We start from the raw sequence: 26,080 nt of genomic DNA on the forward strand, positions 1-26,080 counted from the left end.
ACAGTTTTTCAGTTTTGGTATTTTGTTTTTATTTATATTTTATTTTTAAACGAAAATTTTAGACGTTCTTTCCGCATTTTTTATGCAGTTAAGCTGCATTATGCGAGCACTCTAGATTTGTGTTCTACCCAATAAATCCTGAAATACTTGCCATTGTTATTATCTAGCTTGTTACTATGTTATATATAACTAATTGAACACTTTTTTAATACTTTTTATTCTGGATTACAAAAAAAATGACCAGAAAAACCTTAAATGATCGTCGATTTATCCAAAAGTTTTAAAGTTACACATAGGAAGTAGTGCTTATTAAAAATCCTTGTGTAGTTCATTATGACTTGTGCTTTTAGCTAAGATGTCAGAGAACAATTGTATGAAATATTTAATCGCCGAAAATCTCTGAAGACAAGCAGTTTAGATTTCCCAAATGACAAAAGTCGTAGGAATATTGTTTGTCATCAATACGTAGTACAACTACGTCAGTAGTCTTATATAATTCAACTGTTCATGCTGTTGGCGGCAATTTCAAATTAGAAAAAGAAATTTTCGTAGCTTTTCAATTTGGAGGCAGGTGTACAAATTAGCGGTGGTCCGAGACCTTCCACTTTTGCAAGCGGAATTTCGACTAGGATAGTTGGTTTCTAGCTACGCCCGACGTAGTCGCCTTACATTTGAAAGAAAATAAGAAATTACTTTGCAAACCTTTTCACCATGTTCACCAAAGTCTCCAATTAAACGAGCTAAAAACTTATTTTTATCATTATTATTCATGACGGCGATGTTCATTTTGTTCAACCGCTAGCTTCCGGGTTTGACGATCATTTACAAAATAAATCCAAGCAGGTGAAAAAATACATCTATGCATGGTAAATGAATATAAACACTAGTATTGTAAACCAAAAGATATATGTAAAAGAAAGAAAAAGCAGAAAAAATATTTTATTCAGAAACTAAAAATTACTTTTTGATAAATTTTAATTTAAAAATCCAATACAACGTGACAGCTGGGAACAGTATATCTAACAATATACATGTTCATGGTCACAGTCTAAATTTTCTTTATAAATGATAAATGATGATAATGCATGTGAGATGCTTTTAAAGTGTAAACATATTACTGCAATTTCGAGGGGTTATTTGTTTTTTCTCAATTTTGAAGGGTCAATTAAAGTAGCTGAAAGTTTCATTCTTTATTTTCACAAATAATGCAACTATATTATATATACCTTAATGTAAGTAAATCATATGATATATAGGTGGCATTCTTTGGGCCACTCTACCCCCTCCTGTTTGATAACTTGGAAACGGTCGAGCTCCCCACCCCTAAACCATATGAGGGGCAGATCCAGGATTTTAGGTTAGGAGGGGCGCAAACTTAAATTTTCGCCGAGCAGAGCGAGGCTAAAAAAAAATTGAGGTAAAATTATGGGAATTTTCTTTATTCAGCTGAGAACAACCCATGCTTTGCAAATTTAAGGGGGTGCAAGCCCGCAACCCTCCCCCGTCTGAATCTGCTCCTGCATATATTCAAGTATAGAACAATATAATAAATAAAAAAATGAAATATAGGGGAGTCCCTGGAGTTACCCCACCCCTTCCTGTTTGAGAACTTGGAAACGGTCGAGATCCACACCCCTTAACCATATATATTCATGTTTGTGACAATATGAAAAATCAAATGAAATATAGGAAGAGTTGCTAGGGGTCACCCCACCCTCCTGTTTTAGAATTTAAAAATGGTTGAGATCCCCATCCCTAAACCATATATATTCATGTATGGGACAATATAACAAATCAGATGAAAGATAGGGGAGTCCCTGAGGTCACTGTTCACCCTCCTGTTTGAGAACTTGGAAATGGTCAAGATCCTTACTCCTAAACCATATATACTCGTGTATGGGACAATATAACAAATCAAATGAAATATAAGGGAAGTCCCTGTGGTCATCCCAACCCTCCTGTTTGAGAACTTGGAAACGGTCGAGATCCCCACACCAAAACAATATATATTCATGTATGGATCAATATAACTAATTAAATGAAATATAGGGGGAGTCCCTTGGGTCACCCTACCCTTCCTGTTTGAGAACTTGGAAACCAATGAGATCCCCCACCCTAAACCATATATATTCATGTATGGGACAATATAACAAATAAAATGAAATGTAGGGGAAGTCCCTAGGGTCACCTTACCCCCAGTGGCGGATCCAGAAATTTTCATAAGTGGGGCCCACTGACCGACCTAAGAGGGGCCCGCTCCAGTGATTCCCTATATAAGCAACCAAATTTTTTCTCAAAAAGGGGGGGCCGGGCCCCCTGCCCCCTAAATCCTCTGCCTACCCCTACCTGTTTGAGAACTTGAAAACCGTTGAGATCCCCACCCCTAAATTATATATATTCATATGTATGGGACAAAATAACAAATCATTTACATTTACTATGGGCAAGTCAGTCAGACCTCATCTTTGATCCCTGTTGTAGTGAACATTTGTCTGATTCGTGTCTCATAACTTTTGTACTATAGAACACAAACTCAGTTTTCTTTCCAGGGAAACCAGTCCATTCATACTATAACATATTCATACTACGTCAAATTGAACTTCTAGCAGTCAAATAAAACCAAGGTTAACTACCAAGTAGAACAACTGCAATCATTGGGAACTTGTACCACTGCAGACTCACCATAAAAAATATACATTGATATATGCATTGCTTTTGAAACCTTGATAACATATAAATTATTTGCCTTAATAAATAAATCATTAGATAAACATGAATGTACTATATATGAATGTTTAATGTTGAGGCAACATTGCCACAGTTTTTATAATTACGGTTGCCTTGGTTTTTGGTTAACTGCCTTCAGCGCTTACAGCGCTTTGATTTCTTTCAATTCATTTGTTTGAATAATCAATAATAAAATAGAACTCAACATCAGTAGTTACATTGTATGCAGCCAAACTAGGTGGAGGGCAGTAGAACAGAAAATAATCTCCATTGTGTATATGCAATAACTCATATATTGAAGCGTAAAACAACGACAGTCATGCTCGCTTTTCGGCCCTTTCGTTTATTCTCAATTTATTGTTTTACTGATCTCTTTTGTTAAATAAAGTTTTTTTTCATCTACAACTGCAAAAGGCGCAGCATATATGTGAAAATCAGCAATGTGACTTATTTGAAGATTCATGTAACCTTTGTTGTTGTTTAGATATTTTATTCGAAGTTCGTATATCCTTTCAACCATTTATTTAGATGTTTGTTTAACGTATAGATAGCGCGAAACTCTCACTGCACTATGCATTGGATATACGACATTTTTATTTCGACTAAACGAGGCTGCAAATCTATACTAGCTAAACGGTCGCATCTAATTTTAGCAAAGATATACTGTCGGACGGGAGAAGTCAAGAGATGTGAACATTTCCATACCCACATCAATCCTTTTGTTTTGAAAAAGATTTAAAGGTATACATTAATACGACAGCAACCCAACGACCCATATAATTCAATTAAAACACTAAGAGTCAACATACAGATTTTTGTTATAGCTAGAAGCCTATAAAGAATGAAAAGCCCGAAACTGCAAAATGAATAAATAATACGGAGTCAGTGAGTTTTTAGACAAGTGTTTGGTTGCAAAATTTCACATGCTCTTTGTTAATGTCGATATAAGCAAAACGCTTCATTGTAAAGTAACGGTAAAATAAATGATGATTATGGATGACGGACGTCAAGTGCCTTACTAAATGAATATTCAGAACAAAAATATCAAATGGAAATAAAATATGAAAATTAACCCTGCTTTGGTACTATAGACCGAAACACAGAAACGGATTTCTAACGTGTAATACTTTTGTTTTTAAAAGAGATACCAGAGGGACTATTTAAATAGTCTGTAATTCAACAGTTTGTATGTTTCACACCCGGGTTTCTCAATTTTGACGAACACAATAGTAAAACTAACTGAATTGTTATCTCGTCCCAGGCGCGGATCCAGCCATTTTAAAAAGGGGGGGGGGGGGTCCCAACCCAGAGTAAAGGGGGGTTCCAAAAAGGGGGGGTTCCAACCCCCGGACCCCCCCCCCCCCCTGGATGCGCCACTGCGTCCAGATACTGGTTCATTATAAATAAGGGAGCTACCATTTGATTTTTATGGGGGGGGGGGGGGGGGGGGGGGGGGCTAGGATGAAAAAATTTGTCCTGCATTTTTTTTTAGTTGTAATCTCTGTCCTGCCTTTTTATTTTTCACTCTATTCGATCCTGCCTTTTTTTTTATTAGTTTTTTTACCTAAATTGTCATCCTGCCTTTTTTTTTTACTCAAAACTCCTGTCCTGCCTATTTTTTTCAAATTTCATCCTAGACCCCCCCCTCCCTAAAAATCAAATGGTAGCTCCCTAAGAAGATGCGAAATGAGTGCTATCGAGACAACTACCCAACAAAGTCACAGTGTAAATACATTTGTCTGCCACACCGTCGCACTGCCTTTGAAAATTTAGCGGGGAAATATAACGTTATTTTCGGAAAACGTCTTAACTTTTGGCGCAATTTGTGAGGCTTACGGGAGGGATTGAGTAAACAATATTGTATTTCTCAATTTTCCTCAAAAACGAGTATGGTGACAAATATTTTTCAAAACTTTATGACGTTCAATTTTTTTCAAAGAATAACATATCTTACTTTGGCCAAATCGACACCGTTAGAAATATTTAAAAAAATCAAAAATGTGCATTTCAAATGTTCATTTCTTGCCGTTGTTTGGGTTCACCATGACGTTTTTGGCTTTATTTGAGTGAGAATTAATGCTTTAAATGGTAAAGTTAGATTTTTCTTACCATCTTAAATTATTTAGCTTCAATTCGAGCCCAATTATATAAGTTTATGTTGATTAAAAAATCATAATTATTTTTTTTAAATAAAAAACGTTTTTTATCCCAAAATTGTAAAAATGTTCAATTTTCAGCAGCATTTTTTGCAAAAACGAAATCGACAACATATATTTTTTTCGGCAAAATTTGATTCTCTCTCAATTGAAGAATAAAATATCTTAAAGGGAAAAAATTCTCACCGTTAGAAATAAACTGTTGGATATGCCCTTAAACACAAGGGTTATGACCACAAAAGGAAGGTTGGGATTGATTTTGGGAGTTGAAGTCCCAACAGTTTAGGAATTAGGGGCCAAAAAGGGGCCCAAATAAGCATTATTCTTGGTTTTCGCACCATAACTTAATTATAATTAAGTAAATAGAAATCTATGAAATTTAAACACAAGGTTTATGACCATAAAAGGAAGGTTGGGTTTGAGTTTTGGTCCTAACAGTTTAGGAATAAGGGGCCCAAAGGGTCCAAAATTGAACTTTGTTTCATCAAAAATTGAATAATTGTGGTTCTTTGATATGCTAAATCTAACTGTGTATGTAGATTCTTAATTTTTGGTCCTGTTTTCAAATTGGTCTACATTAAGGTCCAAAGGGTCCAAAATTAAACTTAGTTTGATTTTAACAAAAATTGAATCCTTGGGGTTCTTTAATATGTTGAATCTAAAAATGTACTTAGATTTTTGATTATTGGCCCAGTTTTCAAGTTGGTCCAAATCGGGGTCCAAAATTAAACTTTGTTTGATTTCATCAAAAATTGAATAATTGGGGTTCTTTGATATGCCAAATCTAACTGTGTATGTAGATTCTTAATTTTTGGTCCCGTTTTCAAATTGGTCTACATTAAAGTCCAAAGGGTCCAAAATTAAACTTTGTTTGATTTTAACAAAAATTGAATTCTTGGGCTTTTTTGATATGCTGAATCTAAACATGTACTTAGATTTTTGTTTATGGGCCCTGAGTTTTCAAGTTGGTTCAAATCGGGATCCAAAATTATTATATTAAGTATTGTGCAATAGCAAGAAATTTTTAATTGCACAGTATTCAGCAATAGCAAGAAATCTTCAATTGGACAGTATTGTGCAATAGCAAGAAATTTTCAATTGCTCAGTATTGCGCAATAGCAAGAAATCTTCAATTGCACAGTATTGTGCAATAGCAAATATTTTCAATTGCACAGTATTGCACAATAGCAAGAAATATCTAATTGCACAATATTGTGCAATAGCAAGAAATTTTCAATTGATTGGAGTTATCTTTCTTTGTCCAGAATAGTAGTTGAGTCAACTTAAATCATTGTTTTATACAATATACAATGTATATTCACTTTTACTACCAACTGATAAATTAAAACAATCTTTACCATTCAGTGATAACAAGCACCTTTTGTTACATTTTAATATTTTATGATGTATTTAAATGAGTAGTTATTGTTGCAAACTCCATTAGAAATTTGAATTGAGATCAGTTTTGGAAAAAGGGAAAGAGGGATGTGAAATAAAAAATGGGGGGGGGGGGGGGGGGGGGATTTTTCTCATTTCAGATTTCATAAATAAAAAGAAAATTTCTTCAAACATTTTTTTGAGAGGATTAATATTCAACAGCATAGTGAATTGCTCAACTTCATTAGACCACATTCATTCTGTGTCAGAAACCTATGCTGTGTCAACTATTTAATCACAATCCAAATTTAGAGCTGTATCCAGCTTGAATGTTGTGTCCATACTTGCCCCAACCGTTCAGGGTTCAACCTCTGCGGTCGTATAAAGCTGCGCCCTTGGGAGCATTTGGTTAGAGTTTTTTGTCAATTTTTTTTTTAAATAGGAATATATATATAATGTTGAAAATTTTGTCAGAAATAAACTTTTATTAAAGTTTGAATTTAGTGTTTTCTACATTCAACAGATTGAAAATATAATAAATACAAACTCACATGCAGGTTTTTAAATGTTAAACATGTTATTTCCATCTAATTTAGCAGATAAATTTTTTACTCAGGTAAATTAATCAATATGTGATAGATTTACCTTGGAAGAAATTTAAAGGTCCCAGTGAATAAAATATACAGAGAACAATACCTATTGTATTTGTTCAATGGGACAAATGAACTGCCAAAAGTTTAAATGGACAGGTAACTATCAGGTGAATCTATGGTAAGGTAAAATTGGGTTTGTAATACATGTAATAGACAGATTGAGGATTTTAGCCTATCAATAACAGCAGGTTGTTGCCACAATTTTGATTTCTTACATGTATTGGTTCAAGTCCAAGTTCAGTTTCAAATACAATGTGCCCAACAAAGAAAATATAGATGTGCACCCATATTATTATTATACCAGTAAGCATAATCTTCTTTCACAATTATTTTCATTACTCTTCAATTTAGGTGACATTTTAGAAATAGGAGCACAATGGGCAATAGCTAAAAAAGATACCACAGCATTTGAAAGATATATGGCACAGCTTAAGTGTTACTACATGGATTATAAGTAAGTAAACTATTTTGAATCAATGAAGTATAGCCCAAGCATCCCCAACAGTTTTATACAGATTTAAGACCAAGTGAGGCAAATTGTAGTGGACCCTCTGAGTTGAAGTGTACTGAATGGTTAACATGACAGCAGTAACTACAATACCGTAAATTGGGAAATTTTGGCCTCGGGATTATTTTGACAGTTTTCTCTTGAAAATCATGTGTTTTATTTTGGTGCTTTGTCCAATTGATATTTTTATAATTTTGGACGAACAGTAGTGAGCAAGCTCATTCATATTTGCCTTTATTTACCAGTTAATTAACTTTCTCAGACTAAAAACATGACCAGGTATTTAAGATATTATAACATAAAATGTTTTCCCAAACAATTAACATTACGATATTGTCATAAATCAATCAATTTTTAGTGTTTATTTTATTTTCGTGTGCTTAATTTTGGCATTTTCATTAATTGCATGGAGGCCTCAAATAAACCAAAATAAAACTACAACCAAAATAACCCAATTTACGGTATAGTGGTGAGACCCGTGGTGAGTGCATCAGACTACAAGCACAAAGGTTCCTGGTTCCATCTCTGGATACTGGAAGAAAATTTCAGGGACCATAATGTTTGCTCTCCCTTGACACCATTTGCAGTATGGTCTTGAGGAACAATGGAAGTCCGTCGGAAGGGGAAGATAATTGGCTGACCCGTGTTAAGAGAGAGCAATATTTCTTGCACGTAAAAGACACCTTTGTAGATTTCGAAAAAAGAGCAGGCTAATGCTGCTACAAGGTAGCACTCCCACCAGCAAAGGGGAGAGGAATTGATATAAGTTGCATTATGGGTATATAGTTATTCCAGATAACTTCTCCTACAGTTTGAATGCTAGGAAGCTTTCAACTTTGCTGGCTGTTTGTACATATTAAAGGTGTGTGCATGTGATTTTGATTTTTGTTGATATTTGTCCTTTTGGTAATAAAGGAAGAAAAAAAATGGAGAAAGTTAGGGATGCAAAGGGTAGAACACATCTTTGCAGTTTAAAATCTATAATTAAGTCATACATACTTCAATTATGTAATTTATATTTATTGCAACGTAAGGTATCAAACTCTCTGTATCTGATTACCATTGCCAGTAAAACAGCATTTGGTTCTGCAATTATGTATTTCCTGCAAAAATTAATTATTGGTACAAATGTAATGGATAATTCCCACATTATCAGTGGGCAAAGAAAATCAAAAATTAATTTAATTTGAATTCTTCTACTTGCAAGATCAATATTATTAAAGAAGCATTCACAAACCACACACGAATACCAAAACACCCTACAATTTGTGAGTAGTTCTCTTTCAAATAAATTGAAAATTTGTTTATAATAACTTAACCCTCCCCCTATACCTCTAGCCAATGCAGAAAAGTAAAAGCATAACAATACGCACATTAAAATCAGTTCAAGAGAAGTCCGAGTCTGATGTCAGAAGATGTAACCAAAGAAAATAAACAAAATGACAATAATACATAAATAACATCAGACTACTAGCAGTTAACCAACATGCCAGCTCCAGACTTCAATTAAACTGATTTAAAGATTATGTCTTCATCATATGAATATCAAGCACAATCCTTCCCGTGAGGGGTTTAGTATCATACCATCATAACATATATGAGAAAAACATAACCTGTGTCCAGAGTTGGGGTAATTGTAATTGTAATCATTAATCAGCTGTAATTGATTACAATTTTTCAAGTAATCATTGTAATTATTAATCAGACTAAAATCTGATTACATGTAATTTAATTTAATCAATAACTTTTCAAAATACCCTGTAATCCTGATTATTGATATCCAGGAAAAATAAATGAATCCACAGTAACTTAAAATTTGAAGATCCTGTTATAAAAATACATTTCTTATCTAGGTCTGTCACTGCAAGTTTTTCACATTTTACACAATTCATTGCATTGCAATCGACTATAATATTTAACCATTCACGATTTTTCCCCCAGGATTTTTGATATTCACATTTCCTTTTGTCAATCTCATAAAACTCTATTCTGATCTTCCTTTTGAATGTCTCTAATTTTATTTGTTTTGTCTGGGGGTTTAAATCCTTTGAAAAATTTGCATATTTTGTATTGTTATGAAGGAAGCTTACCTGAGATATAAAATTAACTTGATCAATTGATATACTTATAAGTATCCCAAATGCAGTATAATTGATTTCGCAGGTAATTTTTTTGTAAATAAACCATGATTAATGCAATCAGGGATTTTTATCGATAAATTTCTTCTAGTCTTCCGGACCACCAGCTAAACAAAATCTACTAGTCCGACGCAATTTCTACTGGTTCTCGGACCACCAGACCAGCGCTAATTTTGACCCCTGAAGAAGTCGCACAATTCACCATGTTAAAGGTGACTTGTATCATTATTGTTTGGGTGTTATGCATTTATAAAATTAACAAGATAAAATTAATTATACAATTCCAAGAAAGTAGTCAGACAGTAGGATCCTAGTGGCACAAGAAACTTCAAAGGTCAAACTAGCATTCATAGACAGTGACTAGGTTCCACTCTTTGTGCTTTAATTTATTAGAGTGTTATTTATGTGTGTTATATATCTATACTATTAACCCTTTAGCCCCCAATCCCGCCTGTAGGCGTGATGGCGACAACCATTCTTTGATGGCCTGTATGACCCTCCATACTTTTTTTGAACTGCCCCAGTTGAACTGTCATGATAGCTTGGACTTCAACCAAGCAATTCATGGTCCATAAACTCTCCTCAGATGTCTGTTCATGGAAATATGGCACTTTGAAAGCTCAGTTTAAGAGTTCAAAATCGGAAAAACATGAAAAGTAGCCAAAATCAGGTGGGGTGGGCATCTTCTGATGGCCACTACATAACTGGATGTGACTGTAGGTATAAACTATTATCATAAATGCATGCATAGATGGTACAGGAACACAACGAGGTATAATATGGCCAATAGGAATCTAGTCTGTAAAATCTAGGTCACTGTTTTGCCAAAAATCAGTAAAAACGGTCATTTAGGCAGACCTTAGTTGACAATAATAATTCCCCAGCAAGACACTCAAGTCCCACATACTCCCAGTTAGCATGAATGGACTGCTGTAACTATAGGGTAATACCCTAATGACAAAGAAACACAATGTTGTCAATGTTCACCTCACAAGGTCGTTTTAAAATCGGAAAATAGACAGAAAATTACCATTTTTAAGTGGGGGTGGGTTCAAACTCAGAAATCTCTTGGGGGCGAATGAGTTAAAGAGAAGACCTCATTTTGTGTGTCGCTTCTCTTGCTTCCACATAAATTAATCATCATGCCTCTGTGTCCTCAAAAAATAAAAAATAACAAACTTTGGAAAAAAGGGAGAGGGCTTATGTCCTGTCTCCAAGTACCTATGACTTTTGATACCTTTTATGAAATTCTCCAGACATAAAATCTTTTACAAAAATTCATCCTACAACAGTTAACATACTACCTTTATCAACCAAGTTCTAAATGCCGGGGATTTCGCGGGTGCGTTCTAGTTTTCATACGACGTATAATGGTATGATGTTGTCGTTGTCGACCTCGTCCAAAGACACATTTGGTGTCCGGACAATAACTTTAATTTGAGTGAATCAATCTCTACGAAATTTTTTATGAAGGTTCAATACCACAAAAAGAAGTTTGGGATTAATTTTGGGACAAGCGTTTTAGAAAAAGGGGCCCAAAACAAGCATTTTTCTACTTTCAGGATATATCATCTTGTGTATAATAATTTCATTTTCTCTTAAATTGTACCACAATGTTTTATAACACAGGTAGAAGGATTGGATTGATTTTGGGGGTTATGGTCCCAACAGTTTAGGAATTTGGGGCAAAAAAAAGGGGCCAAAATAAGCATTTTTGTAGTTTCCAGTCAATAACTTGTCTGGACAATAACTTTTGTTTAAGTGAATGAATCTCTATGAAATTTATTAAGAAGGTTCAATACCACAAAAGGAGGGTTGGAATTGATTTTGGGGATGATAGCTAGTCTAACGCGTAATGGAATAAGGGGCCCAAAACAAGCATTTTTCTACTTACAGGATATCAGCTTGTGTATAAGTATTTCACAATGTTTTATACCACAGGTTTGGATTGATTTTGGGGGTTATGATGCAAAAGGTGTAGGAATTTGGGGCCAAAAAAGAGCCCTAATAAGCATTTTTGTAGTTTTCAGTCAATAACTTGTGTTTAGTGTATTTACCTCTCTGAAATTATACTACAAGTTTCCATACCACAAAGGGATGGTTATGGAGGTTATGGCTCAAATAAGTTAGCAATTTTAAGGGCAAAAAAGGGGGAAAACTAGGGGTTTTTTGGTTAAAGGACAATTTAGACAATTTAAAAGCAGTGTAAGGGAGGTAAGACAATTCCATTTAAAGAATACTGTTATATATATGTTTGATTAACTCCCTTACACTGCTTGAAAGTTATGTATTAAGAAATGATGATTGTCTTGAGATGATTAGCTGTAAATTTATATTGTGACATGTTAGAAGTTACCATTAAATAATATTGATTTTAACCATGACTGTATGTCATTTTATATTTTGATATTTTATGATGTATTAAAATGAGTAGGTATTTTTGCAAACTCTTTTTGAGGGGATTAATATGCAACAGCTGGTTCATTAGTCCACATTCATTCTGTGTCAGAAACTTATGCTGTGTCAACTATTTAATCACAATCCAAATTCAGAGCTGTATCAAGCTTTAATGTTGTGTCCATACGGATACTTGCCCCAACTTTCAGGGTTGAACATCTGCGGTCATATAAAGCTGCGCCCTGTGGAGCATCCGGTTTTATAAAGCCTTGACCACACACACTTGTACCACATTTTATTCTATCAAACATATACCCTACTGTAAATTGTACATAACTGATGGTACAAAAATCGAGGCAAGTATCTTGTCAAACAGCTCTGAAAGCCCATTACAGCTTTTAATAGGGTAAATTAAATATGAAATTATCCCGATAAATGTGATACAAAAAACAGAGATAGAGGTAACAAGATATTTTTAGAACCATAAATAACAATTTTTCGAATGGGGGCTTTGCCAATTTGTTCCCTCCATTACATAGGGGCTTCATTAGGTGCCCCTCCCCACCAAAACCCCTGCTTGTCTCTTCCTGAGGCCTAGTTATCGCACATAGCCTTTCGGAATAACTCCTCCTACAGTGAACCATAAACTTTTGCTTTCATATGCTCTATGTATAATTGTACTCACAGAAAGCTTGTTTATAACTTGCCAATTTGGCAAGCACATTGGGTCACTGCAGCTTAATCATTAAAATTACCTCAATTTGTCAATGTAATTGAACATCATCAAATATTGAACTATCTAATTCATTTTCTTTTAACTTGTACATGTTGATTTTCAAAGGTACCTTGTTTTTTTTTTTCTCAGGGAAAATTTACCAGAATCAACATATAAGTATCAACTATTAGGCCTGAATTTACTTTGCTTGCTAGCACAGAACAGAGTTGCAGAATTTCACACAGTAAGTTCAAATATTTGACCTCATGATTAAATAAACAAATTTATGTATATTTAAAAACCAATTGTTCTCATTGTTCAGAGAACAATTGAAAGTCTTTCCACCCAAAAAAACATGTATTTTGATATGAAAGCATGCCGGAAGTGGAATTAATCTCATTTAAGTCTTGTTCAGTAACCATCTAATAACACGATTTAAAGCTCATCAATGACTTTTGGTGTAGCTATTAACCAACAAAAAATAGGTGATAGCCATGCAACTTTTAAATTTATAGGATTTATGTTTTAACGATTTTTGATACAAATTTTAGTAGTAAAAGTAAATCATATAAAAGAACATTTTTTATGATTTTTTTTCCCCCGACAAATACTTTAAACAAACATATGAAACTGACATGTTCGATGGTGCATTAAAAATTAAATTAAAAATACATGTTTGTATTCTGACCTTTTTGCCTCAGTCCAGTAAGCATTTTCAGCTTGCAATGTGGAAAAACAATCTGTATTGTTCATTCAGTGTATTCTAGCCGTCATGGTTCACCGTTCCAGGTTTGAACAACATTTTGTATGAATGATAAACGAGAGTGATAGTTTTAGACACAGAAATGTAAAAAAGAACTAGAATTGCCATTGCAAACAATAGCGGATGTCACCCTTCCTCCATTGCCATTAAGTGGCAGCCATTTCAAAAAATATTTACAGTGAATGCAGATATATGTATTTGTATATCTCTTTCTGTAAATTTTGAGTACATTCAGAGCATTTGAAACTTTTTCCATTTCTGCCGTTTCCATGGCAACAGCAGCCATTTTGAAAATTTCAAAAAGTCAAAAGTCTCATAGATCTATCAACAATAATATTAAGTTTCATCAATTTTGGAGCATTTTGACATTTTTGACATTTTTGCAGTTTCCATGGCAGCGGTGGCCATTTTGGAAATTTCAAAGTCAAAAGTCTCATCCAGACTTGCCAGTTAACAATGATTTCAAGTTTCATCAATTTTGGAGCATTTTGAAATTTTTGAAACTTTTGACATTTGTGATGGTTCCTATGGTAACAGAGACTATTCCCCAAATTTTATGACAGATGCCATATTGGTACATGGGAGGGACCATACCATCAAAGTTTCAATGTATTTGACCTACCCTTTTAGGAAAGTAAATGTTACTTTTTGGTGTTTTTGGAGCAATTTGACCATTTTTGCATTGTTTCCATGGTAACGGCAGCCATTTTAGAAATTCCAACGCCAAATTTCACATCTACAAATGTTGCTCATCGTTACTGAGAAGTTTTGTTAAATTTGGAGCATTTTGATATTTTTTAAATTTTTGGTGTAGTTTCCATGGCAACATAGTAGTTCTGTTGGAAATCATGCACAGACGAGAACGTTAACGTAACGTGGCGTTATTGTATATCCAACGTTGTGTACTTCAGTCATCAATACAAATTCATACAGTTTAGACGTCTTTGTTATATTACATGTAGTTTTATTAAAACCACTTAACGATATTGGTACCGTGACCAGAAGAAGATGACTTCATAGCTGAAATCTATACAAGCGGGACACAGAAGCGCAGTTTCTAGGATTTTAAGAAGATTTGAGGAGAGAAGTGAAACAGAAGAAAAACCGGAAGAGGACGAATTGGAAACTATTCTGGATACATTAAAGGAAAAGCAAGATATTCTGAAGGATTTGGATAAACACATTTTAGATAGTGTACAAGAGGAGGATATAGAGCAAGAGATACTTGACACAGATGAGTATAAATTTAATTTAGAGACAAAAATACGTAAAATTCGTAAATTTATTTACGTTCAAACATCTAATTTAAATGCAGCCGCTAGAAGTTTTTCGCCACACAATGAGACACTGCAACCCATTCAAAATGTTGGCCTCGTATATAACATAAGAGATGACTCACAAAATACTGGCCTCAATTTCACGTCTTTATGTTCAAATTCAAGCGTCAATAGCAGCAACTTTCATAAACTACCGAAATTGAATTTACCTACATTTGATGGAAACGTACTTGAATGGCAATCTTTTTGGGATTCTTTTGATTCCGCAATTCACAACAACAACACACTAACCGAAGTTCAAAAGTTCAACTACCTAAAATCTTTACTAGAAGGAGAAGCGTTATATACCATTGCCGGATTTGCTCTTACGCACACAAACTACAACAAAACTACAAACTCATACAGTTTAGACGTCTTTCTTATTACATATGCAGTTTTAGTAAAACCACTTTACGATATACTGAGGATTACACAGAGAGGAATTCTATTAACATTGGCCATGTTTCTGGAATAGTAGACATTTCAAGGTTTGACACTTACAATAAGTTGCTACATGTTACTGCCTACGTCATCAGATTTATTGAAAATTGTAGGACAAGACAAAGGACCACTAGTCCATTGACCGTGAATGAACTAGACAGATCAGCATTAATGTGGATAAAAGATATTCAACAAAACAGATACTTGGATATTTACGACGATTTAGAAAGAACTGGAAAGTCAAAACATTCTCTGTTCAAACAACTTAAATTATATTTGGACGAGGACAAATTAGTTGTTGTGCGGGAAGAATACACAATGCACCGATAAGCGATATGACAAAATATCCAATACTTTTACCGGCACACGACAAACTCACAAATTTGATTATACAAGGTGCACATAAGCGTAGCTTACATTCAGGAATAAATGGCACAGTTACCTTATTGAGACAATCTTACTGGATACCGCAAATTCGTCAAAACGTGAAAACTATTTTGCGTAAATGTGTCACATGTAAAAAAGTTACAGGACAACATTATTGTACTCCAAAAGCACCACCTTAACCAAAAGACAGACTGCGCGAAGCGCCTCCTTTCACTTTAACTGGTGTAGATTTTACTGGAGCGTTAAAAGTTAGGAATAAGAATGGAAAAGACAGTAAGGCATATATATGTCTTTTTACGTGCGCTAGCACCAGAGCTGTACACTTAGAAATAGTTACAGATTTAACAGAAGAACAGTTTATTTTAGCTTTCCGTAGATTCTCAAGTAGGAAATCACTACCAAAAATCATGTTATCCGACAATGCGACAACATACATAGCATCAGCGAAAGAAATTGACAGGCTAACTTCATCACCAACACTTCAAGCAACATTGAATAGTCAAGGGACAGAGTGGAAGTGCATACCGAAGTGAGCGCCTTGGTATGGCGGTTTCTGGGAAAGACTCATTGGACTAACAAAAAATTGTATCAAGAAAGTTTTAGGACGATCTTATGTGAGTTTAGATGTACATAATACTACAGTTATAGAAGTAGAGGCAATTCTAAATGACCGCCCGTTGACATACATATCTACAGATCCGATAGACGAGGACCCACTGACTCCATCTCATTTAATATATAGAAGGAAAATGGTATCATTACTGTATCCTAGCAACCAACACGTGGATGAGAACCTTGTACAAGACTTTACGCATTCTTCCTCCAACAAACTTTATACAGTGCAATGCCAGATAATTAAGCATTTCTGGTGTAGATGGAAGAAGGAATATTTAACCGATTTACGTGAATACTTTTAGTTTTCGCACTCTTAACTTTAGTAAAAGTAAATAGAAATCTATGAAATTTTAACGCAAGGTTTATGACCACAAAAGGAAGGTTGGGATTGGTTTTGGGAGTTTTGATCCCAACATTTTAGGAATTAGGGACCAAAAAGGGCCCAAATAAGCATTTTCTTGGTTTTCGCACTTTAACTTTAGTTTAAGTAAATGGAAATTTATGAAATTTTGACACAAGGTTTATGACCACAAAAGGAAGGTTGGGATTGATTTTGGGAGTTTTGGTTCCACCAGTTTAGGAATTAGGGGCCAAAAAAAGGCCCAAATAAGCATTATTCTTGGTTTTCCCACATTAACTTTAGTATTAGTAAATAGAAATCAATGAAATTTAAACACAAGGTTTATGACCACAAAAGGAAGGTTGGGATTGATTTTGGGAGTTGAGGTCCACACAGTTTAGGAATTAGGGGCCAAAAAGGGGCCCAAATAAGCCTCTTTTTTTTGGTTTTTGCACCATAACTTTAGTATAAGTAAATAGAAATCTATGAAATTTAAACACATGGTTTATGACCATAAAAGGAAGGTTGGGATTGATTTTGGGAGTTTTGGAATAAGGGGCACAAAGGGTCCAAAATTAAACTTTGTTTGATTTCATCAAAATTGAATAATTGGGGTTCTTTTATATGCCGAATCTAGCTGTGTATGTAGATTCTTAATTTTTGGTCCCGTTTACAAATTGGTCTACATTAAGGTCCAAAGGGTCCAAAATTAAACTTTGTTTGATTTTGAAAAAAATTGTTTGATTTTGACAAAAATTGAATCCTTGGGGTTCTTTGATATGCTGAATCTAAAAATGTACTTAGATTTTTTATTATGGGCCCAGTTTTCAAGTTGGTCCAAATCAGGATCCAAAATTATTATATTAAGTATTGTCCAATAGCAAGAAATTTTCAATTGCACAGTATTCAGCAATAGCAAGAAATCTTCAATTGCACAGTATTGTGCAAGAAAGAGCAAGAAATTTTCAATTACACAGTATTGAGCAATAGCAAGAAATCTTCAATTGCACAGTATTGTGCAATAGCAAATATTTTCAATTGCACAGTATTGCGCAATAGCAAGAAATATCTAATTGCACAATATTGTGCAATAGCAAGAAATTTTCAATTGATTGGAGTTATCTTTCTTTGTCCAGAATAGTAGTTGAATCAACTTAAATCATTGTTTTATACAATATACAATGTATATTTTTACTTTTACTACCAACTGATAAATTAAAACAATCTTTACCATTCAGTGATAACAAGCACTTTTTTTACATTTTAATATTTTATGATGTATTTAAATGAGTAGTTATTGCTATTTCTTCAATTTTTTTGAGAGGATTAATATTCAACAGCATAGTGAATTGCTCAACTTCATTAGACCACATTCATTCTGTGTCAGAAACCTATGCTGTGTCAACTATTTAATCACAGTCCAAATTTAGAGCTGAATCCAGCTTGAAAGTTGTGTCCATACTTGCCCCAACCGTTCAGGGTTCAACCTCTGCAGTCGTATAAAGCTGTGCCCTGCGGAGCATCTGGTGCACTCTAACTTTAGTAAAAGTAAATAGAAATCTATGAAATTTAAACACAAGGTTTATGACCATAAAAGGAAGGTTGGGATTGATTTTGGGTGTTTTGGTCCCAACAGTTTAGGAATTAGCGGCCAAAAAGGGCCCAAATAAGCATTTTTCTTAGTTTTCACACAATTACTTTAGTATAAGTGAACAGAAATCTATGAAATTTTAACATAATTGGTCTATGACACCAAAAGGAAGGTTGGGATTGATTTTGGGAGTTTTAGTCCCAACAGTTTAGGAATAAGGGGCCAAAAACAGGTCCCACATAAGCATTTTTCTTGGTTTTTGCACAATAACTTTAGTATAAGTTAATAGAAATTTATGAAATTTTAATACAAGGTTTAGGACCACAAAAGGAAGATTTGGATCGATTTTGGGAGTTTTGGTCCCGACGAATTAAGGGCCAAAAGGGTTCAAAATTAAACTTTGTTTGTTTTCATCAAAAAATGAATGATTGGGGTTCTTTGATATGCCAAATCTAACCATGTATTCAGATTCTTAATTTTTGGTCCTGTTTTCAAATTGGTCTACATTAAGATCCAAAGGGTCCATAATTAAACTTGGCTTGATTTTAACAAAAATTGAATTCTTGGGGTTCTTTGATATGCTGAATCTAAACATGTACTTAGATTTTTTATTATGGGCCCAGTTTTCAAGTTGGTCCAAATCGGGTTCCAAAATTATTATATTAAGTATTGTCCAATAGCAAGAAATTTTCAATTGCACAGTATTGGGCAATAGCAAGAAATCTTCAATTGCACAGTATTGTGCAATAGCAAGAAATCTTCAATTGCACAGTATTGCGCAATAGCAAGAAATATCTATATCGATATTTACTGCAATAATCAATAGTTGTGTCTCCAAAAAGAAAGTTAAAGTTCGATCGAGGGGTTGCGAGACAACGAAAATGTATTATTTTTGTCTTTTCAAAATTTCAACTTAATCTCCAGTTTGAACATCAATTGAGTTGTTGACTACATTTAACATCATTTGAAGGGATTCTTCATCTGGTGCTAGTAAAACAATGTCGTCAGCGTATAACAGGATAGACAAAATGCACGACTCATTGATCGTATTGATCATAATCATTTAGGATTGTGGCTTGATGAACATCTAAATTGGAAATTTACAGTGAGGGAAATAAGAAAGTCGGCAAGTAGAACACTCTCTGCACTTTATACAAAGTTCATTTCATGTGGCGGAATGGACTATGACATATATTTACAAAACTATATGAAAGCCTTGTACAGCCTGTTTTATTATATGGAGCGAGTATTTGGGGCATATCAGAACACAAACAATTAGAAACTGTTCAAATCAAAGCATGCCGATACTACCTAGCAGACTTGGGGTAATTGTAATTGTAATCGTTAATCAGCTGTAATTGATTACAATTTTTCAAGTAATCAGTGTAATCATTAATCAGCCAAAAATCTGATTACATGTAATTTAATTTAATCAATTACTTTTCAAAATACCCTGTAATCATGATTACTTTTTGATTACATTCTGATTACAATGAAAAAAATCTAAAATTGTGTTTTTGGTCATTAAATGAACCTCTTTGTTCATATTTGATAAATTTTTAACATACTAAAATGGTTTGGTTACTTTAAGCTTGTCTACTTCAGTAAAAAATAAACTGTTACAGTATTGAAAAGTCATCATTAGCCTAAGCAGAGACATATAATACAATTATATACCTTTTATCTTGGTAAAAGATATTGTACATACATGTTTATTCATCGTTTTATAATGATCTTCATATTAATATTTGATAATAACTGTTATACATTCAAGTAATACTTTTCTTTAACCCTGAATTATAATCTTTTGTTAATTTTTGTGATTTTTGTCAACTTAAATTGACAGGTAGGAGACTAATTTTTATTGCAATTACCAATTGAGTATAGCTGTAGGGAAATATATATGATAAAAGATAAATCAAACATGAAAATTTATCTAATTAGCACAAACTAAATTAAAAGTTGGACAAATATGTTGTTTAAACTTTTTTTTGTATTTGGACTGGACGTGTAAAATGCAATGGTTTTTAATACTTTAATACATATTGTTTACAATTTGATTAAACATTTCTATTAAAATTTAACATAGTTTTAACTGGAACAAATGTAACTTTATTTCATCCGTATTTAAACTTTCATAAACTGCAACTTGGAATACATATAAATTATGAAAGAGGTCCGAAGACAAACAAAAAAACTCTTGATTATGACATATCTTTATTAAATTTAATTCAAAATAATTTAGAGATCATTGGTGATAAAGTGTAATGTATATATATGTAGTGAAATTTGGTGTTTATTTAAATAGATGATGTTTAATTTGAAGTTATCATTTTATAATTGAACCAAATAAAATACGTTCTCAAAAATGCTATAGTTATATTAAACGTTTATTCATCCACATCATTCAAAATGTTTTGTTTTTAAATTCATTGTAATCAGATGTAATCATGATTACTTTGCCAATGTAATCATTAATTTAATCAGATACTTTCAGAAATGATGTAATCATTAATTTAATTTAATCGTACAAATGACAAAGTAATTGTAATTTAATCAATTACATTGAAAGTAATCGGACCCATCTCTGCTACCTAGGTGCTTTCAAGAACTCTTCAAACCTAGCTATACTTGGGAGACATGGGATGGTCTACAGTAAAAACTAAACAAAATATCGAAGTTTTGAGACTGTATTTAAAAGTTACAATTTTAGATGGAAATAGGCTCACTAAAAAGATACATGAATCGAGTAAATCAAAACAGCACTCGTGGAATTCCTGTGTTCTGAAAATTATTAAAAAAGGTGACTCAAGTTCTTTGATAAACGCTCAAAATATGACAATCCGACAAAAAGTTAATATTGTAAAGGACAAGTTAAACACTGTGGATGCTGAAAATTGGCTACGCGATGTGCATAACGATCGAAACTGTGAAAATGGAAATAAACGTAGGACGTTCAGACAGTATAAAAGTTATCTTCAGCCAAGCAGTTATGTGAAATCCGTCAAGTTTAGAGACTACCGTAGAACTTTATCAAACTTTCGTTGTGGCTCCTTACCACTCGCCATAGAAACAGGATGTTACACCAAGCCAGTTACACCTTTAATTGAAAGAATTTGTCAGTTTTGTCATGGAAATACGATTGAAACTAAACAATATTTTTTAATGAACTTTAATTTTTATTCGGACTTGAGAGAGGAACTTTTAAATTCACCCTTTTTATGAAACTATGTTTTTATTATCTTGAGTGTAGAAGAGAAATTTAATTATATTATGAGCTGTGATGAATTTCAATTTTCATTAGCTAAAACATTGCATTTGTTGTTTAAGAGGAGAAAGATAAATTTATAACTTTTTAAACTTAATTTTTTAATTATTATTTATTAGCATATTATTTAAGATTTTTAAATTAATTCTACCTTTTTTGTTCTTTTAAGTGAAAAATTGTTGATCTACAAAGTAATTGTTTTGTATTTTTAATTGTTTTTTTTTTTTACTTTTGAAAAATGTTTTAAATTGTGTATGCATTTAATGAGCATGAGGTAAAAGTGTCTCATATGTCTTTTAAGGCAGGATTCTAATATATTTTTATCTGATGTATAATATATTATGTATAATGTTAGATTGTGACACTGTAATAAACTAATTACTTACTTACTTACTTACTTACCTGTATATTTACAGCTACTATTTGAATATACATTTTAAAGTTGGACTATTACTTGGGAATGTACATAATTTTTCCAATGATAACCCTTTTGCAAATCCCAATTTCTACAACCCGGATGACTTATGCAAATTGCACAAACCAATAGCAATCTAAATTTATGCACTAAGTTTGCTTTATAATCTGAAATTCTGGATGCATTTATTTTATCATATCTTTAATTTTGTTTCCTGTTTGGATGTCTTCATATTCTCAACTCCGCGTTATTGAAGCTGTCTGTACTCATGGTACATGTTGTATAATAGATCATTTTAAAGTCCAATTTCCATGTGAGGTGAAACATGTGGCATGCAATTAATAGGGACCTTATATAAAGACAAATGAAAGAGTTATTTTAGTCTCATAAATCATCTCAAATTTAAAGGATTTGCTGATTTTACTTAAATCAATTCAAACATTCTACATGGAAATTTGGTTTTGCTGAAGAATAGCTTAATTTTGAAGTTTTACGAATACCTGAACACACTTCCAAAATAACCAATTTATATAAAACGTTATGTAGATATAAAAAGATACCAGAATTAAATTGATGTACATGAGATGTGAGTTAAGTCTACAAAAAAGCATCAGTGACACTTGAATGAAAAAATTTATAAGGCAAAATAAATTCTAAAGTTAATGTATCTATTCCTTGGGTAGACAATCCTTAGCTTTTCGAAAAGGAGGTCAAAGTTTATAATAGGAAAGGGACTCAAAAAAGAAACAAAAGAGAAACATCTAGAGGTCAGAATACCATTAGTAATGATGACCGTGCTTGAATTAGTCACATGTCAAGCTCTTTCTGCCGTATACTGAATTTAGATAAGAAAAACAAAAATGTGCTTTCACAAGTGAAATTAATATTATTGCATGCATGTGGTATATTAGCGCATGAAATAGTAAATAGAAAGTATACGCACTAATACTCAGGAAAATAATACACAGTTTGAGTCATCACATTTGTTAATCTAATAGTTGAATTAGAATGTCAAACTCCCTACATCAAATGTTTTGACTCCAGATTCATCGAGATTTCATCTGGAATTTTTGAGAATGCAAACTGATAACTGTGCGTTTGAAGTTTGAAATGTCATCTATAATGTGATTGAATCAAGACGTGTAGGATAGTTGGTCAACATAGTGAATACAATTTTCAAAACCATACCATAGAAGCTATAAGGTTAAACCATTAAAACAAACAAAAATAGAATTGAATTTTTATAATAAACATATGTTCCTGTTAGTAATTTTTTTCTTCAAAATTTTATATAATATCAACATGATCAATGAACACAAACGTCATGTATTTATGGATGGACATTTTTTTTTATTGAATGAATCGATCATAAATTCTAACATTTCACTATGTGAATATTATTACTATATAAAATATAAGCAAAGACTTATAAATCCATACTTAAACAGTATAAGATAAGATAATTAACATTATGCTAGTAATTAAATTTTGTTATGATGATATTGTAAATTGGGATTACGTTTTTTTTGTGAACTGTAAGGATTTAAAAAAAAAAAGCATGCTTTATTCTCAATTTTATTTGTGAATTGAAAGTTCACGACCGTTTAAAATTAAATATTCAATTTATTTATCCTACTTTCCGTTTAATGAATATATTATAATACAAAAAAATAGATTACAATTACTTATAACTACATTAGATGTATGTTTCATTATAAAACGTTATTCTGATTGGCTAATTACACATCATGTGTTATTCCTTAGCAATTGCATTACACAATAAAACTTATCATTCATGATAACACGAGGTCTGACAATAAAGTGCAAAGGTGAATTAAATAAAAAATTGATAAAAAGTTCGTGTTTTCATGATCCTAGCTAAAAAAATGTAGTTGTAAGTTTTGAATGCTTCTTTTTGTAACTTCAAAGGGTTGTAAAAGCGTTGACTGCGCTTCAAACAAAATGTAATTCGGTCAACACTTTTACACCCAAATGAATTTACAAAAAGAAGCATTCAATTCTTAAATAAAACCTTAGTTAAAGTCATAAGAAATGAGTGACCAGTGAAAAATAATGTTTATCCAATTCTTGAACCAATGCATGAATATATCATAAACTTAGTCTTCTGTGCACGATTTTATCATTTTTTACGCAACCAGATCGTATAATCGTCAATTTTTTTCTCTCTCTGTCTGTTATGAAGTGAAAATATGGCAGCTACTTAAATGTTGTGTTTAAAAGCCAAAGTTTACCAATTGACACCTTATGGTAAACAATCAACAACTAAACATGGATATTTAGCACGTGTTAACCATGTACAATCAGATAATAGTTTATTTTAAGGACGATCCATGCGTATTGCGATCACCAGATTTTTACGAGAGGGTCACGCTGAGTCACTTTGCATACGGAAAAGATATCGGCTAATTGCTTCCTGGAAGCAAGCAATTCAAATAAAGTAAACTTCTTCTAAATATGAACAAATTAAAAAAATTTCTTCGGAAAAAAGTACAAATGTATATGTACATAAAGTTTTATAATGAAAACTATCCATTTAGTTATAAAAAACATATGCATTATTTTTTTTTAATTTGAGGTTTCATATGACTTTAAACCTGGGACTATTATGCTAACGGCATAATATAATAATCCCAGCTTCAAAGGTATGAAATAATTAACATAGTTATATAAACATTTTTTAGCTCACCTTGCCCACAGGGCCAAGTGAGCTTTTCTCATCACTTTGCATCTGTCGTCGTCCGTTGTCCGTAAACTTTTACAAAAATCTTCTCCTCTGAAACTACTGGGCCAAATTTAACCAAACTTGGCCACAATCATCATTGGGGTATCTAGTTTAAAAATTGTGTCCGGTGACGTTGGGTTGCTGCCCCTGAATTGTTAATTAAAAGGAAATTTTGTCGGTTTTCTGTTATTATTTAAAAAATTATTATAGATAGAGATAAACTGTAAGCAGCAATTATGTAAAATCTACAAATAAGTCAACATGATCAAAATAGTCAGTTGACCCCTTAAGGAGTTATTGCCCTTAACGGTCATTTTTCACCAATTTTTATACGACCGCAAAAATTTTAATTTTTCGTCGTATATTGCTATCACGTTGGCGTCATCGTCCTCTTGCGTCGTTGTCGTCGTCCAAATACTTTTTAGTTTTCGCACTCTAACTTTAGTAAAAGTAAATAGAAATCGGTGAAATTTTGACACAAGGTTTATGACCACAAAAGGAAGGTTGGGATTGATTTTGGGATTTTTGGTCCCAACAGTTTAGGAATTAGGGGCCAAAAAGGGCCCAAATAAGCATTTTCTTGGTTTTCGCACTAACTTTAGTTTAAGTGAATAGAAATCTATGAAATTTTGACACAAGGTTTATGACCACAAAAGGAAGGTTGGGATTGATTTTAGGAGTTTTAGTTCCAACAGTTCAGGAATTAGGGGCCAAAAAAGGGCCCAAATAAGCATTATTCTTGGTTTTTGCACAATAACTTTAGTATAAGTAAATAGAAATCAGTGAAATTTAAACACAAGGTTTATGACCACAAAAGGAAGGTTGGGATTGATTTTGGGAGTTGAGGTCCCAACATTTTAGGAATTAGGGGCCAAAAAGGGGCCCAAATAAGCATTATACTTGGTTTTCGCACTATAACTTAAGTATAAGTAAATAGAAATCTATGAAATTTAAACACAAGGTTTATGACCATTAAAGGAAGGTTAGGTTAGATTTTGGGAGTTTTGGTCTCAACAGTTTAGGAATAAGGGGCCCAAACGGTCCAAAATTGAACTTTGTTTGATTTCATCAAAAATTGAATAATTGGGGTTCTTTGATATGCTAAATCTAACTGTGTATGTAGATTCTTAATTTTTGGTCATGTTTTCAAATTGGTCTACATTAAGGTCCAAAGGGTCCAAAATTAAACTTAGTTTGATTTTAACAAAAATTGAATCCTTGGGGTTCTTTAATATGTTGAATCTAAAAATGTACTTAGATTTTTGATTATAGGCCCAGTTTTCAAGTTGGTCCAAATCGGGGTCCAAAATTAAGCTTTGTTTGATTTCATCAAAAATTGAATAATTGGGGTTCTTTATATGCCGATTCTAACTGTGTATGTATATTCTTAATTTTTGGTCTCGTTTTCAAATTGGTCTACATTAAAGTCCAAAGGGTCCAAAATTAAACTAAATTTGATTTTAACAAAAATTGAATTCTTGGGCTTTTTTGATATGCTGAATCTAAACTTGTACTTAGATTTTTGTTTAT

General features: G+C 32.9%; 1 protein-coding gene across 1 annotated transcript in view; it reads left to right on the forward strand.

Moving 5' to 3' along the window:
- The window catches only part of LOC143069304 (26S proteasome non-ATPase regulatory subunit 8-like), a 68,376-nt gene that overhangs the window by 26,080 nt on the left and 16,216 nt on the right, over positions 1–26,080 (forward strand). The window contains exons 3-4 of the mRNA XM_076243873.1: positions 7,265–7,367; positions 12,822–12,915. Coding sequence (XP_076099988.1) covers positions 7,265–7,367; positions 12,822–12,915 — 197 coding nt within the window. The remainder of the gene's footprint in view (positions 1–7,264; positions 7,368–12,821; positions 12,916–26,080) is intronic.

The sequence above is a fragment of the Mytilus galloprovincialis genome, chromosome 3 (assembly GCF_965363235.1).
Source record: "Mytilus galloprovincialis chromosome 3, xbMytGall1.hap1.1, whole genome shotgun sequence".
Classification (NCBI taxonomy): domain Eukaryota; kingdom Metazoa; phylum Mollusca; class Bivalvia; order Mytilida; family Mytilidae; genus Mytilus; species Mytilus galloprovincialis.